Below are 19,192 nucleotides of genomic sequence, written 5' to 3'. Positions count from 1 at the left end.
TATGTTGCTGACCAGGACCAACCCTGCTTAGCTTCAGTAGCAAGCCAGCAGTGGTATGCAGGGTGGTATGTTGCTGACCAGGACCAACCCTGCTTAGCTTCAGAGCCAAGCCAGCAGTGGTATGCAGGGTGGTATGTTGCTGACCAGGACCAACCCTGCTAGCTTCAGAGCCAAGCCAGCAGTAGTATGCAGGGTGGTATGTTGCTGACCTGGACCAACCCTGCTTAGCTTCAGAAGCAAGCCAGCAGTGGTATGCAGGGTGGTATGTTGCTGACCAGGACCAACCCTGCTTAGCTTCAGAAGCAAGCCAGCAGTGGTATGCAGGGTGGTATGTTGCTGACCAGGACCAACCCTGCTTAGCTTCAGAAGCAAGCCAGCAGTGGTATGCAGGGTGGTATGTTGCTGACCAGGACCAACCCTGCTTAGCTTCAGTAGCAAGCCAGCAGTGGTATGCAGGGTGGTATGTTGCTGACCAGGACCAACCCTGCTTACCTTCAGTAGCAAGCCAGCAGTGGTATGCAGGGTGGTATGTTACTGACCAGGACCAACCCTGCTTAGCTTCAGTAGCAAGCCAGCAGTGGTATGCAGGGTGGTATGTTGCTGACCAGGACCAACCCTGCTAGCTTCAGAGCCAAGCCAGCAGTGGTATGCAGGGTGGTATGTTGCTGACCAGGACCAACCCTGCTTAGCTTCAGAAGCAAGCCAGCAGTGGTATGCAGGGTGGTATGTTGCTGACCAGGACCAACCCTGCTTAGCTTCAGTAGCAAGCCAGCAGTGGTATGCAGGGTGGTATGTTGCTGACCAGGACCAACCCTGCTTAGCTTCAGTAGCAAGCCAGCAGTGGTATGCAGGGTGGTATGTTGCTGACCAGGACCAACCCTGCTTAGCTTCAGAGCCAAGCCAGCAGTGGTATGCAGGGTGGTATGTTGCTGACCAGGACCAACCCTGCTTAGCTTCAGAAGCAAGCCAGCAGTGGTATGCAGGGTGGTATGTTGCTGACCAGGACCAACCCTGCTTAGCTTCAGAAGCAAGCCAGCAGTGGTATGCAGGGTGGTATGTTGCTGACCAGGACCAACCCTGCTTAGCTTCAGAGCCAAGCCAGCAGTGGTATGCAGGGTGGTATGTTGCTGACCAGGACCAACCCTGCTGCTTCAGAGCCAAGCCAGCAGTGGTATGCTTCAGAGCCAAGCCAGCAGTGGTATGCAGGGTGGTATGTTGCTGACCAGGACCAACCCTGCTTAGCTTCAGAAGCAAGCCAGCAGTGGTATGCAGGGTGGTATGTTGCTGACCAGGACCAACCCTGCTTAGCTTCAGAGCTTCAGCAAGCCAGCAGTGGTATGCAGGGTGGTATGTTGCTGACCAGGACCAACCCTGCTTAGCTTCAGAAGCAAGCCAGCAGTGGTATGCAGGGTGGTATGTTGCTGACCAGGACCAACCCTGCTTAGCTTCAGAAGCAAGCCAGCAGTGGTATGCAGGGTGGTATGTTGCTGACCAGGACCAACCCTGCTTAGCTTCAGAAGCAAGCCAGCAGTGGTATGCAGGGTGGTATGTTGCTGACCAGGACCAACCCTGCTTAGCTTCAGTAGCAAGCCAGCAGTGGTATGCAGGGTGGTATGTTACTGACCAGGACCAACCCTGCTTAGCTTCAGTAGCAAGCCAGCAGTGGTATGCAGGGTGGTATGTTACTGACCAGGACCAACCCTGCTTAAATTCAGTAGCAAGCCAGCAGTGGTATGCAGGGTGGTATGTTGCTGACCAGGACCAACCCTGCTTAGCTTCAGAGCCAAGCCAGCAGTGGTATGCAGGGTGGTATGTTGGTGACCAGGACCAACCCTGCTAGCTTCAGAGCCAAGCCAGCAGTGGTATGCAGGGTGGTATGTTGCTGACCAGGACCAACCCTGCTTAGCTTCAGAAGCAAGCCAGCAGTGGTATGCAGGGTGGTATGTTGCTGACCAGGACCAACCCTGCTTAGCTTCAGAAGCAAGCCAGCAGTGGTATGCAGGGTGGTATGTTGCTGACCAGGACCAACCCTGCTTAGCTTCAGAGCAAGCCAGCAGTGGTATGCAGGGTGGTATGTTGGTGACCAGGACCAACCCTGCTTAGCTTCAGCCAAGCCAGCAGTGGTAGCAAGCCAGCAGTGGTATGCAGGGTGGTATGTTGCTGACCAGGACCAACCCTGCTTAGCTTCAGAAGCAAGCCAGCAGTGGTATGCAGGGTGGTATGTTGCTGACCAGGACCAACCCTGCTTAGCTTCAGTAGCAAGCCAGCAGTGGTATGCAGGGTGGTATGTTGCTGACCAGGACCAACCCTGCTTAGCTTCAGTAGCAAGCCAGCAGTGGTATGCAGGGTGGTATGTTACTGACCAGGACCAACCCTGCTTAGCTTCAGTAGCAAGCCAGCAGTGGTATGCAGGGTGGTATGTTACTGACCAGGACCAACCCTGCTTAGCTTCAGTAGCAAGCCAGCAGTGGTATGCAGGGTGGTATGTTGCTGACCAGGACCAACCCTGCTTAGCTTCAGAGCCAAGCCAGCAGTGGTATGCAGGGTGGTATGTTGGTGACCAGGACCAACCCTGCTAGCTTCAGAGCCAAGCCAGCAGTGGTATGCAGGGTGGTATGTTGCTGACCAGGACCAACCCTGCTTAGCTTCAGAAGCAAGCCAGCAGTGGTATGCAGGGTGGTATGTTGCTGACCAGGACCAACCCTGCTAGCTTCAGAGCCAAGCCAGCAGTGGTATGCAGGGTGGTATGTTGCTGACCAGGACCAACCCTGCTTAGCTTCAGAAGCAAGCCAGCAGTGGTATGCAGGGTGGTATGTTGCTGACCAGGACCAACCCTGCTTAGCTTCAGAAGCAAGCCAGCAGTGGTATGCAGGGTGGTATGTTGCTGACCAGGACCAACCCTGCTTAGCTTCAGTAGCAAGCCAGCAGTGGTATGCAGGGTGGTATGTTGCTGACCAGGACCAACCCTGCTAGCTTCAGAGCCAAGCCAGCAGTGGTATGCAGGGTGGTATGTTGCTGACCAGGACCAACCCTGCTTAGCTTCAGAGCCAAGCCAGCAGTGGTATGCAGGGTGGTATGTTGCTGACCAGGACCAACCCTGCTTAGCTTCAGAAGCAAGCCAGCAGTGGTATGCAGGGTGGTATGTTGCTGACCAGGACCAACCCTGCTTAGCTTCAGAGCCAAGCCAGCAGTGGTATGCAGGGTGGTATGTTGCTGACCAGGACCAACCCTGCTTAGCTTCAGAAGCAAGCCAGCAGTGGTATGCAGGGTGGTATGTTGCTGACCAGGACCAACCCTGCTTAGCTTCAGAAGCCAGCAGTGGTATGCAGCAAGCCAGCAGTGGTATGCAGGGTGGTATGTTGCTGACCAGGACCAACCCTGCTTAGCTTCAGAGCAAGCCAGCAGTGGTATGCAGGGTGGTATGTTGCTGACCAGGACCAACCCTGCTTAGCTTCAGAGCCAAGCCAGCAGTGGTATGCAGGGTGGTATGTTGCTGACCAGGACCAACCCTGCTTAGCTTCAGAGCAAGCCAGCAGTGGTATGCAGGGTGGTATGTTGCTGACCAGGACCAACCCTGCTTAGCTTCAGTAGCAAGCCAGCAGTGGTATGCAGGGTGGTATGTTGCTGACCAGGACCAACCCTGCTTAGCTTCAGAAGCAAGCCAGCAGTGGTATGCAGGGTGGTATGTTGCTGACCAGGACCAACCCTGCTTAGCTTCAGAAGCAAGCCAGCAGTGGTATGCAGGGTGGTATGTTGCTGACCAGGACCAACCCTGCTTAGCTTCAGTAGCAAGCCAGCAGTGGTATGCAGGGTGGTATGCTGCTGACCAGGACCAACCCTGCTTAGCTTCAGAGCCAAGCCAGCAGTGGTATGCAGGGTGGTATGTTGTTGACCAGGACCAACCCTGCTTAGCTTCAGAGCCAAGCCAGCAGTGGTATGCAGGGTGGTATGTTGCTGACCAGGACCAACCCTGCTTAGCTTCAGAAGCAAGCCAGCAGTGGTATGCAGGGTGGTATGTTGCTGACCAGGACCAACCCTGCTTAGCTTCAGAAGCAAGCCAGCAGTGGTATGCAGGGTGGTATGTTGCTGACCAGGACCAACCCTGCTTAGCTTCAGAGCCAAGCCAGCAGTGGTATGCAGGGTGGTATGTTGCTGACCAGGACCAACCCTGCTTAGCTTCAGAGCCAAGCCAGCAGTGGTATGCAGGGTGGTATGTTGCTGACCAGGACCAACCCTGCTTAGCTTCAGTAGCAAGCCAGCAGTGGTATGCAGGGTGGTATGTTGCTGACCAGGACCAACCCTGCTTAGCTTCAGTAGCAAGCCAGCAGTGGTATGCAGGGTGGTATGTTGCTGACCAGGACCAACCCTGCTTAGCTTCAGGGTGGTAGCAAGCCAGCAGTGGTATGCAGGGTGGTATGTTGCTGACCAGGACCAACCCTGCTTAGCTTCAGAAGCAAGCCAGCAGTGGTATGCAGGGTGGTATGTTGCTGACCAGGACCAACCCTGCTTAGCTTCAGAGCCAAGCCAGCAGTGGTATGCAGGGTGGTATGTTGCTGACCAGGACCAACCCTGCTTAGCTTCAGAGCCAAGCCAGCAGTGGTATGCAGGGTGGTATGTTGCTGACCAGGACCAACCCTGCTTAGCTTCAGAGCAAGCCAGCAGTGGTATGCAGGGTGGTATGTTGCTGACCAGGACCAACCCTTCTTAGCTTCAGAGCCAAGCCAGCAGTGGTATGCAGGGTGGTATGTTGCTGACCAGGACCAACCCTGCTTAGCTTGCAGTTGCTGAGCCCTGCTTAAGCCAGCAGTGGTATGCAGGGTGGTATGTTGCTGACCGACCAACCCTGCTTAGCTTCAGAAGCAAGCCAGCAGTGGTATGCAGGGTGGTATGTTGCTGACCAGGACCAACCCTGCTTAGAGAAGCAAGCCAGCAGTGGTATGCAGGGTGGTATGTTGCCCAGGACCAACCCTGCTTAGCTTCAGAAGCAAGCCAGCAGTGGTATGCAGGGTGGTATGTTGCTGACCAGGACCAACCCTGCTTAGCTTCAGAGCCAAGCCAGCAGTGGTATGCAGGGTGGTATGTTGCTGACCAGGACCAACCCTACTTAGCTTCAGAGCCAAGCCAGCAGTGGTATGCAGGGTGGTATGTTGCTGACCAGGACCAACCCTGCTTAGCTTCAGTAGCAAGCCAGCAGTGGTATGCAGGGTGGTATGTTGCTGACCAGGACCAACCCTGCTTAGCTTCAGAAGCAAGCCAGCAGTGGTATGCAGGGTGGTATGTTGCTGACCAGGACCAACCCTGCTTAGCTTCAGGAGCAAGCCAGCAGTGGTATGCAGGGTGGTATGTTGCTGACCAGGACCAACCCTGCTAGCTTCAGAGCCAAGCCAGCAGTGGTATGCAGGGTGGTATGTTGCTGACCAGGACCAACCCTGCTTAGCTTCAGAAGCAAGCCAGCAGTGGTATGCAGGGTGGTATGTTGCTGACCAGGACCAACCCTGCTTAGCTTCAGAGCCAAGCCAGCAGTGGTATGCAGGGTGGTATGTTGCTGACCAGGACCAACCCTGCTTAGCTTCAGTAGCAAGCCAGCAGTGGTATGCAGGGTGGTATGTTGCTGACCAGGACCAACCCTGCTTAGCTTCAGTAGCAAGCCAGCAGTGGTATGCAGGGTGGTATGTTACTGACCAGGACCAACCCTGCTTAGCTTCAGTAGCAAGCCAGCAGTGGTATGCAGGGTGGTATGTTGCTGACCAGGACCAACCCTGCTTAGCTTCAGAAGCAAGCCAGCAGTGGTATGCAGGGTGGTATGTTGCTGACCAGGACCAACCCTGTGCTTCAGTAGCAAGCCAGCAGTGGTATGCAGGGTGGACCAGGACCAACCCTATGAAGCAAGCCAGCAGTGGTATGCAGGGTGGTATGTTGCTGACCAGACCAACCCTGCTTAGCTTCAGGCCAGCAGTGGTATGCAGGGTGGTATGTTGCTGACCAGGACCAACCCTGCTAGCTTCAGAGCTTGCAGTGGTATGCAGGGTGGTATGAAGGGTTGCTATGTTGCTGACAGGACCAACCCTGCTTAGCTTCAGGCAGGGTGGTATGTTGCTGACCAGGACCAACCCTGCTTAGCTTCAGAGCCAAGCCAGCAGTGGTATGCAGGGTGGTATGTTGCTGACCAGGACCAACCCTGCTTAGCTTCAGAGCCAAGCCAGCAGTGGTATGCAGGGTGGTATGTTGCTGACCAGGACCAACCCTGCTTAGCTTCAGAGCCAAGCCAGCAGTGGTATGCAGGGTGGTATGTTGCTGACCAGGACCAACCCTGCTTAGCTTATGCAGAAGCAAGCCAGCCCTGCTTAGTGGTATGGTATGCAGGGTGGTATGTTGCTGACCAGGACCAACCCTGCTTAGCTTCAGAAGCAAGCCAGCAGTGGTATGCAGGGTGGTATGTTGCTGACCAGGACCAACCCTGCTTAGCTTCAGAGCCAAGCCAGCAGTGGTATGCAGGGTGGTATGTTGCTGACCAGGACCAACCCTGCTTAGCTTCAGAGCCAAGCCAGCAGTGGTATGCAGGGTGGTATGTTGCTGACCAGGACCAACCCTGCTTAGCTTCAGTAGCAAGCCAGCAGTGGTATGCAGGGTGGTATGTTGCTGACCAGGACCAACCCTGCTTAGCTTCAGAAGCAAGCCAGCAGTGGTATGCAGGGTGGTATGTTGCTGACCAGGACCAACCCTGCTTAGCTTCAGAAGCAAGCCAGCAGTGGTATGCAGGGTGGTATGTTGCTGACCAGGACCAACCCTGCTTAGCTTCAGAGCAAGCCAGCAGTGGTATGCAGGGTGGTATGTTGCTGACCAGGACCAACCCTGCTTAGCTTCAGAGCCAAGCCAGCAGTGGTATGCAGGGTGGTATGTTGTTAACCAGGACCAACCCTGCTAGCTTCAGAGCCAAGCCAGCAGTGGTATGCAGGGTGGTATGTTACTGACCAGGACCAACCCTGCTTAGCTTCAGTAGCAAGCCAGCAGTGGTATGCAGGGTGGTATGTTACTGACCAGGACCAACCCTGCTTAGCTTCAGTAGCAAGCCAGCAGTGGTATGCAGGGTGGTATGTTACTGACCAGGACCAACCCTGCTTAGCTTCAGAAGCAAGCCAGCAGTGGTATGCAGGGTGGTATGCAGGGTGGTATGCAGGGTGGTATGAAGGGTGGTATGAAGGGTGGAATGCAGGGTGGTATGAAGGGTGGTATGAAGCGTGGAATGCAGGGTGGTATGAAGGGTTGTATGCAGGGTGGTATGAAGGGTGGTATGCAGGGTGGTATGAAGGGTGGTATGCAGGGTGGTATGCTGCTGACCAGGACCAACCCTGGTTGCCATTTGGGACACATGAATTCTCAATTGCTCTCTTCCCACCACTAACCATCTGAGATAGTGACATAAACAGGAATCGTTTCTCTCATCACACGGTCTCAGTATGCAGCTGGGTCTGCGTCCCAAATGTTATTCTCTATATAGTGCACTATTTTTGAGCAGGGCCCATAGGTTTAGTATGTAAAGTAGTGCACTATGTACGGAATGCGGTGCCATTTGGGATGCATCCTGTGTTCTGTGACCTCGAGCAGAGCAGATTAATTCCGTTCTGCATCCCACAATGAGCAGTGTGAGAGGGAAATGTTTTTTTTAACGTTCTGAGAAAATATAGCTGTTCTAAGAACATTTATTTTTAGGTTGCTGGAAGGTTCTGAGAATGTTTTACTCTGGTTCCTTTAAAGTGTTTTATTAAGGCAGGGCTTAAAGGGGATGGACTGGAGGAGGCAGGGCTTAATAATGGAATGGAGGAGGCAGGGCTTAATAATGGACTGGAGGAGGCAGGGCTTAAAGGGGATGGACTGGAGGAGGCAGGGCTTAATAATGGAATGGAGGAGGCAGGGCTTAATAATGGACTGGAGGAGGCAGGGCTTAAAGGGGATGGACTGGAGGAGGTAGGGCTTAATAATGGAATGGAGGAGGCAGGGCTTAATAATGGAATGGAGGAGGCAGTGGTCCTCTATATCCCCCCTGGACAGTAGTGGTCCTCTATATGGACTAAGGAGTAGTGGTCCTCTATATCCCCTAACAGTAGTGGTCCTCTATATCCCCTACAGTAGTGGTCCTCTATATCCCCCTACAGTAGTGGTCCTCTATATCCCCCTACAGTAGTGGTCCTCTATATCCCCCTACAGTAGTGGTCCTCTATATCCCCCTACAGTAGTGGTCCTCTATATCCCCCTACAGTAGTGGTCCTCTATATCCCCCCTACAGTAGTGGTCCTCTATATCCCCCTACAGTAGTGGTCCTACAGTATGGGCCTCCCCCTACAGTAGTGGTCCTCTATATCCCCCTACAGTAGTGGTCCTCTATATCCCCCTACAGTAGTGGTCCTCTATATCCCCCTACAGTAGTGGTCCTCTATATCCCCCTACAGTAGTGGTCCTCTATATCCCCCTACAGTAGTGGTCCTCTATATCCCCCTACAGTAGTGGTCCTCTATATCCCCCTACAGTAGTGGTCCTACAGTAGTGGTCCTCTATATCCCCCCCTAACAGTAGTGGTCCTCTATATCCCCCTACAGTAGTGGTCCTCTATATCCCCCTACAGTAGTGGTCCTCTATATCCCCCTACAGTAGTGGTCCTACAGTAGTGGGCCTCTATATCCCCCTACAGTAGTGGGCCTCTATATCCCCCTACAGTAGTGGTCCTCTATATCCCCCTACAGTGGTGGTCCTCTATATCCCCTACAGTAGTGGTCCTCTATATCTCCCTACAGTAGTGGTCCTCTATATCCCCCTACAGTGGTGGTCCTCTATATCCCCCTACAGTAGTGGGCCTCTATATCTCCCTACAGTAGTGGTCCTCTATATCCCCCTACAGTAGTGGTCCTCTATATCCCCCTACAGTGGTGGTCCTCTATATCTCCCTACAGTAGTGGTCCTCTATATCCCCCTACAGTAGTGGTCCTCTATATCCCCCTACAGTAGTGGTCCTCTATATCCTCCTACAGTAGTGGTCCTCTATATCCCCCTACAGTAGCGGTTCTCTATATCTCCCCTACACTACAGCAGAGAAATGACTGAACCCCTCTCCCTCTCTCATTCTCCATCCACAGTTACCATGGACACAGAAACAGCTGTGGTGTTTCTAACCCTAACCCTTTCTCTCTCATTCTCCATCCACAGTTACCACGGACACAGAAACAGCTGTGGTGTTTCTAACTGAACCCTTTCTCTCCCTCTCTCATTCTCCATCCACAGTTACCATGGACACAGAAACAGCTGTGGTGTTTCTAACCCTAACCCTTTCTCTCTCATTCTCCATCCACAGTTACCACGGACACAGAAACAGCTGTGGTGTTTCTAACCCTAACCCTTTCTCTCTCATTCTCCATCCACAGTTACCACGGACACAGAAACAGCTGTGGTGTTTCTAACCCTAACCCTTTCTCTCTCATTCTCCATCCACAGTTACCACGGACACAGAAACAGCTGTGGTGTTTCTAACCCTAACCCTTTCTCTCTCTCTCTCTCGCTCTCATTCTCCATCCACAGTTACCATGGACACAGAAACAGCTGTGGTGTTTCTAACCCTAACCCTTTCTCTCTCATTCTCCATCCACAGTTACCACGGACACAGAAACAGCTGTGGTGAATGCCACATACTCAACCAAGGAGGAGGCCAAAGTGTGAGTAGAGTCATCTGTCGGTGGTATTACTGTGTTTAAATGATGTCCCACCTGTCACCTATCAGTATGGCAGAAACGTTAGAATATTTTTTCAACGAGGGGATAATTAGTCTAAGACTAGTCAGATATGCTCAGACAGTGTTTTGGCACTGAAGGAGAGTATCAGAGCCACCCTACCCCTTTTTATATGTTTTAACCTTTATTTAACTCGGCAAGTCAGAGCCCTTGTCCTCTCCTTTTCTAACTCTCTTCCTCTCGTTAACCCTAACCCTCTCCTCTCACAGATCCATTGAGAAATTCACAGAGCCATAGAGAAGTTGACTCTCCCCTCACAGAGCCACAGAGATGTTGACTCTCCTCTCCCCTCACAGAGCCATAGAGAAGTTGACGGGTCAGCAGTTTGAGGGCCAACCCTCTCCCCTCTCAGAGCCATAGAGAAGTTGACTCTCCTCTCCCCTCACAGAGCCATAGAGAAGTTGACTCTCCTCTCCCCTCACAGAGCCACAGAGATGTTGACTCTCCCCTCACAGAGCCATAGAGAAATTGACTCTCCCCTCACAGAGCCATAGAGATGTTGACTCTCCTCTCCCCTCACAGAGCCATAGAGATGTTGACTCTCCCCTCACAGAGCCATAGAGAAATTGACTCTCCCCTCACAGAGCCATAGAGATGTTGACTCTCCTCTCCCCTCACAGAGCCATAGAGAAGTTGACTCTCCCTCACAGAGCCATAGAGAAATTGACTCTCCCTCCCCTCACAGAGCCATAGAGAAGTTGACTCTCCTCTCCCCTCACAGAGCCATAGAGAAATTGACTCTCCTGTTCTCTCACAGAGCCATAGAGAAGTTGACTCTCCTCTCCCCTCACAGAGCCACAGAGATGTTGACTCTCCCCTCACAGAGCCATAGAGAAATTGACTCTCCCCTCACAGAGCCATAGAGATGTTGACTCTCCTCTCCCATCACAGAGCCATAGAGATGTTCAGCAGTTTGAGGGCTAACCCTCCCCTCTCAGAGCCATAGAGATGTTGACTCTCCTCTCCCCTCACAGAGCCATAGAGAAGTTGACTCCCCTCTTCTCTCACAGAGCCATAGAGAAGTTGACTTTTCTGTTCTCTCACAGAGCCATAGAGAAGTTGACTCTCCTCTCCCCTCACAGAGCCATAGAGATGTTGACTCTCCCCTCAGCAGTTTGAGGGAAACCCTCTCCCCTCTCAGAGCCATAGAGATGTTGACTCTCCTCTCCCCTCACAGAGCCATAGAGAAGTTGACAGTTTGAGGGCTCCTCTCCCCTCTCAGAGCCATAGAGATGTTGACTCTCCTCTCCCCTCACAGAGCCATAGAGAAATTGACTCTCCTCTCCCTCACAGAGCCATAGAGAAATTGACTCTCCTCTCCCCTCAGAGCCATAGAGAAATTGACTCTCCTCTCCCATCACAGAGCCATAGAGAAGTTGACTCTTCTGTTCTCTCACAGAGCCAAAGAGAAGTTGACTCTCCTCTCCCTCACAGAGCCATAGAGAAGTTGACTCTCCTCTCCCCTCACAGAGCCATAGAGAAGTTGACTCTCCTCTCCCCTCACAGAGCCATAGAGAAGTTGACTCTCCTCTCCCCTCACAGAGCCATAGAGAAGTTGACTCTCCTCTCCCTCACAGAGCCATACAGAGCCATAGAGAAGTTGACTCCCTCTCCCTCACAGAGCCATAGAGAAGTTGACTCTCCTCTCAGCAGTTTGAGGGAAACCCTCTCCTCTCTCAGAGCCATAGAGAAGTTGACTCTCCTCTCCCCTCACAGAGTCATAGATAAGTTGACTCTCCTCTCCCCTCTCAGAGCCATAGAGAAGTTGACTCTCCTCTCCCCTCACAGAGCCATAGAGAAGTTGACTCTCCTCTCCCCTCACAGAGCCATAGAGAAGTTGACTCTCCTCTCCCCTCACAGAGCCATAGAGAAGTTGACGGGTCAGCAGTTTGAGGGCTAATCCTCTCCCCTCTCAGAGCCATAGAGAAGTTGACTCTCCTCTCCCCTCACAGAGCCATAGAGAAGTTGACTCTCCTCTCCCCTCACAGAGCCATAGAGAAGTTGACTCTCCTCTCCCCTCACAGAGCCATAGAGAAATTGACTCTCCTCTCCCCTCACAGAGCCATAGAGAAATTGACTCTCCTCTCCCCTCACAGAGCCATAGAGAAATTGACTCTCCTCTCCCCTCACAGAGCCATAGAGAAGTTGACGGGTCAGCAGTTTGAGGGCTAACCCTCTCCACTCTCAGAGCCATAGAGAAGTTGACTCTCCTCTCCCCTCACAGAGCCATAGAGAAGTTGACTCTTTGAGGGCTACTCCTTCAGGGTCACAGATCCATGGATATGGATGCAGCTCCGCCCTCACAGAGCCCCAGGATGTTGATGTCGGTCTCCCCAGGACAGAGCCATAGCCAGAAATTGACCCTCGGGGGCTCACAGAGCCACAGAAACATGTGACTTCCCTCTCCCATCACAGATCCATAGAGAGTTGACTCATCGGCAGGAGGGCTAACCATCAAGAACCTCACTAAACAGAGCCATAGAGAAGTTGACTCTCCTCTCCTCACAGAGACACAGTCCTTTGACTGGTCAAATATCCCTCTGAAGTATGATCCATTTCAGTTAAATCAGTTGCTGAATTAACTCCCCTCACCCCAGAGCCATAGATTATGTTGACTCTCCTCTCCCCCATCACAGAGCCATTCAGTGACCTGTCTCCTCTCCCTCCATCAGAGCCATTCAGTGACCTGTCTGTCTCTCTCCATCAGGGTGGACAGAGCCATAGTGAAGTCTGACTCTCCTCTCCATCAGGGAGCCATAGTGACCTTGACTCTCCTCTCCCCTCACAGAGCCATAGAGAAGTCCTGTCTGTCTCTCTCCATCAGGGTGGACAGCCCAGTGACCTGTCTGTCACTCTCCATCAGGGTGGACAGCCTTTCAGTGACCTGTCTGTCTCTCTCCCTCACAGGAGCCATTCAGTGACCTGTCTGTCTCTCTCCATCAGGGTGGACAGCCATTCAGTGACCTGTCTGTCTCTCTCCATCAGGGTGGACAGAGCCATTCAGTGACCTGTCTGTCTCTCCCATCAGGGTGGAGAGCCTTTCAGTGACCTGTCTGTCTCTCCATCAGGGTGGACAGCCTTTCAGTGACCTCCTGTCTCTCTCCATCAGGGTGGACAGCCACAGTGACCTGTCTGTCTCTCCCATCAGGGTGGACAGCCTTTCAGTGACCTGTCTGTCTCTCTCCCTCAGGGTGGACAGCCTTTCAGTGACCTGTCTGTCTCTCTCCATCAGGGTGGACAGCCTTTCAGTGACCTGTCTGTCTCTCTCCCTCAGGGTCACAGCCTTTCAGTGACCTGTCTGTCTCTCTCCCTCAGGGTGGACAGCCTTTCAGTGACCTGTCTGTCTCCCTCTCAGGGTGGACAGCCTTTCAGTGACCTGTCTGTCTCCCCTCCCTCCGGGTGGACAGCCTTTCAGTGACCTGTCTGTCTGTCTCTCTCCATCAGGGTGGACAGCCTTTCAGTGACCTGTCTGTCTCTCCCCCATCAGGGTGGACAGCCTTTCAGTGACCTCCTGTCTGTCACTCTCATCAGGGTGGACAGCCTTTCAGTGACCTGTCTGTCTCTCTCCCTCAGGGTGGACAGCCTTTCAGTGACCTGTCTGTCTCTCTCCATCAGGGTGGACAGCCTTTCAGTGACCTGTCTGTCTCTCTCCATCAGGGTGGACAGCCTTTCAGTGACCTCCTGTCTCTCTCCCTCAGGGTGGACAGCCTCTCAGTGACCTGTCTGTCTCTCTCCCTCCGGGTGGACAGCCTTTCAGTGACCTGTCTGTCTGTCTCCCTCCCCTCACAGCCTTTCAGTGACCTGTCTGTCTCTCTCTCCATCAGGGTGGACAGCCTTTCAGTGACCTGTCTGTCTCTCTCCCTCAGGGTGGACAGCCTTTCAGTGACCTGTCTGTCCTCTCCCCTCACGGGTGGACAGCCTTTCAGTGACCTCCTGTCTCTCTCCATCAGGGTGGACAGCCTTTCAGTGACCTGTCTGTCTCTCTCCATCAGGGTGGACAGCCTTTCAGTGACCTCCTGTCTGTCTCTCTATCAGGGTGGACAGCCTTTCAGTGACCTGTCTGTCTCTCTCCATCAGGGTGAACAGCCTTTCAGTGACCTGTCTGTCTCTCTCTATCAGGGTGGACAGCCTTTCAGTGACCTGTCTGTCTCTCTCCATCAGGGTGGACAGCCTCTCAGTGACCTGTCTGTCTCTCTCCATCAGGGTGGACAGCCTTTCAGTGACCTGTCTGTCTCTCTCCCTCAGGGTGGACAGCCTTTCAGTGACCTGTCAGTCTCTCTCCCTCAGGGTGGACAGCCTTTCAGTGACCTGTCTGCCTATCTCCCTCAGGGTGGACAGCCTTTCAGTGACCTGTCTGTCTCTCTATCAGGGTGGACAGCCTTTCAGTGACCTGTCTGTCTCTGTCCCTCCGGGTGAACAGCCTTTCAGTGACCTGTCTGTCTCTCTCCATCAGGGTGGACAGCCTTTCAGTGACCTGTCTGTCTCTCTCCATCAGGGTGGACAGCCTTTCAGTGACCTTTCTGTCTCTGTCCCTCATGGTGGACAGCCTTTCAGTGACCTGTCTGTCTCTCTCCATCAGGGTGGACAGCCTTTCAGTGACCTGTCTGTCTCTCTCCATCAGGGTGGACAGCCTTTCAGTGACCTGTCTGTCTCTCTCCATCAGGGTGGACAGCCTTTCAGTGACCTGTCTGTCTCTCCATCAGGGTGGACAGCCTTTCAGTGACCTGTCTGTCTCTCTATCAGGGTGGACAGCCTTTCAGTGACCTGTCTGTCTCTCCCATCAGGGTGGACAGCCTTTCAGTGACCTGTCTGTCTCTCCCATCAGGGTGGACAGCCTTTCAGTGACCTGTCTGTCTCTCTCTATCAGGGTGGACAGCCTTTCAGTGACCTGTCTGTCTCTCTCCATCAGGGTGGACAGCCTTTCAGTGACCTGTCTGTCTCTCTCCATCAGGGTGGACAGCCTTTCAGTGACCTGTCTGTCTCTCTCCATCAGGGTGGACAGCCTTTCAGTGACCTGTCTGTCTCTCTCCATCAGGGTGGACAGCCTTTCAGTGACCTGTCTGTCTCACCATCCACGCCACCCCAGGGTGGACAGCCTTTCAGTGACCTGTCTGTCCTGGATATCATGCAGGGTGGGCCACAGACTTTCAGTGACCTACTATAGCATCCCTACTATAACAGTGACTTACTACACCCTCACTGGAACACCCCAACTACTACAGTGACCTTCTGTCCCTCTCTCCCCCTATATACCCTTACTGGGTACTACAGCCTACTATACCCTTAGTGACCCCAACACCCTGTACTACACCCCTACTATACCCTTACTACACCCCTACTATACCATTACTACTCCCCAACAGCCTTTCACCCCTACTATACCCTTACTACACCCTCACTACAACACCCCAACTACTACCATCCATTAGGGTGGACACCCTTTCTACTGACCTGTACTGTCTCTTACTCACCCCAACACCCTCACTACTACAGCCCTACTATACCCTTACTGACCTATACCATTACTACTCCCAACACCCTCACTACTACACCCCTTTCAACATCCTCACTACTACACCCCTCTATACCCTTACTACACCCCTACTATACCATTACAGGGTGGACAGCCTTACTACACCCCACACCCTGTCTGTCTCTACTCCATCAGGGTGGACACCTTTCACTGACACCCCTACTATCCCTTACTCCAACACCCCCACTGGACACCCCTACTATACCCATACTACACCCCAACACCCTCACTACTACACCACCAACTATACCCTTACTCCCCCATCAGGGTACACCCCTATTTTACATTACTATGTCACTACTACACCCCTACTATACCCTTACTACACCCCAACACCCTCACCACTACACCCCTACTATACCTTTCAGTGACCCTGTACTACACCCCTACTATACCCTTACTCACCCCAACACCCTCACTACTGGACCCCTACTATACCGTTACTACACCCCTACTATACCCTTACTACACCCCAACACCCTCACTACTACACCCCTACTATACCCTTACTACACCCCTACTATACCATTACTACACCCCAACACCCTCACTACTACACCCCTCAGGGTGGACTATACCATTTCACCCCAACACCTCACTGTACACCCCTACTATACCCTCAGGGTGGACCCCTACTATACCCTTACTACACCCCAACACCCTGTACTACACCCCTACTATACCCTTACTACACACCTACTATACCATTACTACACCCCAACACCCTCACTACTACACCCCTACTATACCATTACTCTCCCATCACTACTACACCCCTACTATGACCTTACTACACCCCAACACCCTCACTACTGGACCCCTACTATACCCTTAGTACACCCCTACTATACCCTTACTACACCCCAACACCCTCACTACTACACCCCTGGACACCCTTACTACACCCCTACACCTGTCTACACCCCTACTCCATCACCCCAACACCCTCACTACTACACCCCTACTATACCCTTACTACACCCCTACTATACCCTTACTACACCCCAACACCCTCACTACTACACCCCTACTATACCCTTATACACCCCTGGATACCCTACACCCCAACAACACCCTCACTACTACCCCCTACTATACCCTTACTACACCCCTACTATACTTACTACACCCCAACCCCAACACCCCTCACTACTACACCCCTAGCCTTACACACCCCAACACCCTCACTACTACACCCCTATATACCCCAACACCCTCACTAGGGTGGACAACACCTCACTACTACACCCCTACTATGTCCCAACATCCACTACACCCCTACTATACCCTTACTGACCCCTACTCTCTCCATCATTACTGGACCCCAACACCCTCACTACTACACCCCTACTATACCATTACTACACCCCAACACCCTCACTACTGGACTATAGCCTACACCCCAACACCCTTTATACAGTACTACACCCCAACACCCTCACTACTAACACCCCTACTATACCCTTACTACACCCCTACTATACCCTTACTACACCCCAACACCCTCACCTACACCACCCCTGTCTCTACTATACTCCCCCAACACCCTCACTACTACACCCCTACTATACCTCTCACCCTCACTACTACCATTACTTACTACACCCCAACACCCTCACTACTACACCCCTACTATACCCTTACTACACCCTTACCAGTACTACCCCCAACACCCTCACTACTACACCCCTACTATACCCTTACTCACCCCTACTATACCCTTACTACCCCACCCCAACACCCTGGGAGCTACACCCCTACTATACCCTTACTACACCCCAACACCCTCACTACTACACCCCACTATACTACTACCCCTACTATACCATTACTACACCCCAACACCCTCACTACTACACCCCTACTATACCATACACCCCAACACCCCAACACCCTACTACTACACCCCTACTATACCCTTACTACACCCCACTACTACACCCCTACTACTATACCCTTACTACACCCCAACACCCTCACTACACCCCCTACTATACCCTTACTACCCCTACTATACCCTTACACCCCCTACTATACCATTACTACACCCCTACTATACCATTACTACACACCCTACACCCCTCACTACTACACCCCTACTATACCCTTACTACACCCCCACCCTCAACACCCCCTACTATACACTACTACACCCCTACTATACTTACTACACCCCAACACCCTCACTACTATACACCCCATACACCCTCACTACTACACCCCTACTATACCCTTACTACACCCCTACTATACCATTACTACACCCCAACACCCTCACTACTACACCCCTACTATACCCCCTTACTACACCCCCAACACCCTCACTACTACACCCCTATACTACTACACCCCTACTATACCATTACTACACCCCAACACCCTCACTACTACACCCCTACTATACCCTTACTACACCCCTACCCATTACTACACCCCCTACACCCTCACTACTACACCCCTACTATACCCTTACTACACCCCTACTACACCCCTACTACTATACCATTACTACTACTACTACACCCCTACTATACCATTACTTACTACCCTAACACCACTACTACACCCTCATACTACTACACCCCACTATACCCTATACACCCCCAACACCCTCACTACTACACCCCTACTATACCCTTACTACACCCCAACACCCTCACTACACCCTCACTATACCCTTACTACACCCCTACTATACCCTTACTACACCCCAACACCCTCACTACTACACCCCTACTATACCCTTACTACACCCCTACTATACCATTACTACACCCCAACACCCTCACTACTACACCCCTACTATACCCTTACTACACCCCACATCCTCACCACTACACCCCTACACCCTCACCCTTACTACACCCCTACTATACCCTTACTACACCCCAACACCCTCACTACCCCCCTACTATACCCTTACTCACTACTACCCCCTACTATACCCTTACTACACCCCAACACCCTCACTACTACACCCCTACTATACCCTTACTATACCCCCAACACCCTCACTACTACACCCCTACTATACCCTTACTACACCCCAACACCCTCACTACTACACCCCTACTATACCCTTACTACACCCCAACACCCTCACTACTACACCCCTACTATACCATTACTACACCCCAACACCCTCACTACTACACCCCTACTATACCCTTACTACACCCCTACTATACCATTACTACACCCCAACACCCTCACTACTACACCCCTACTATACCCTTACTACACCCCAACACCCTCACTACTACACCCCTACTATACCCTTACTACCCCAACACCCTCACTACTACACCCCTACTATACCCCCCCAACTACACCCCAACACCCTCACTACTACACCCCTACTATACCCTACACTACCCCTCACTACTACACCCCTACCCCTTACTACACCCCACCCTCACTACACCCTCACTACTACACCCTACTATACCCTTACAACACCCTTACACTACACCCCTACTATACCATTACTACACCCCAACACCCTACTACTACACCCCTACTATACCCTTACACCCCAACACCCTCACTACTACACCCCTACTATACCCTTACTACACCCCTACTATACCATTTCTACACCCCAACACCCTCACTACTACACCCCTACTATACCCTTACTACACCCCTAATATACCATTACTACACCCCAACACCCTCACTACTACACCCCTACTATACCCTTACTATACCCCAACACCCTCACTACTACACCCTTACTACACCCCAACACCCCTACTATACCCTTACTACACCCCAACACCCTCACTACTGCACCCCTACTATACCATTACTACACCCCAACACCCTCACTACTACACCCCTACTATACCCTTACTACACCCCAACACCCTCACAACTACAC

At 52.4% G+C, this 19,192-nt stretch overlaps 1 protein-coding gene across 1 annotated transcript in view; it reads left to right on the top strand.

Annotated features, from left to right (window-relative positions):
- LOC135521386 (insulin-like growth factor 2 mRNA-binding protein 3-B) overlaps window positions 1-19,192 on the top strand; it is a 107,204-nt gene that overhangs the window by 56,842 nt on the left and 31,170 nt on the right. The window contains exons 5-6 of the mRNA XM_064947287.1: window positions 9,638-9,701; window positions 9,986-10,006. Of these exons, the coding sequence (XP_064803359.1) occupies window positions 9,638-9,701; window positions 9,986-10,006 (85 nt within the window). The remainder of the gene's footprint in view (window positions 1-9,637; window positions 9,702-9,985; window positions 10,007-19,192) is intronic.

The sequence above is a fragment of the Oncorhynchus masou genome, chromosome 29 (assembly GCF_036934945.1).
Source record: "Oncorhynchus masou masou isolate Uvic2021 chromosome 29, UVic_Omas_1.1, whole genome shotgun sequence".
Lineage (NCBI taxonomy): Eukaryota > Metazoa > Chordata > Actinopteri > Salmoniformes > Salmonidae > Oncorhynchus > Oncorhynchus masou.
The sequence above is the reverse complement of the archived record's forward strand: the minus strand, read 5'-3'. Positions and strand labels throughout refer to the sequence as shown.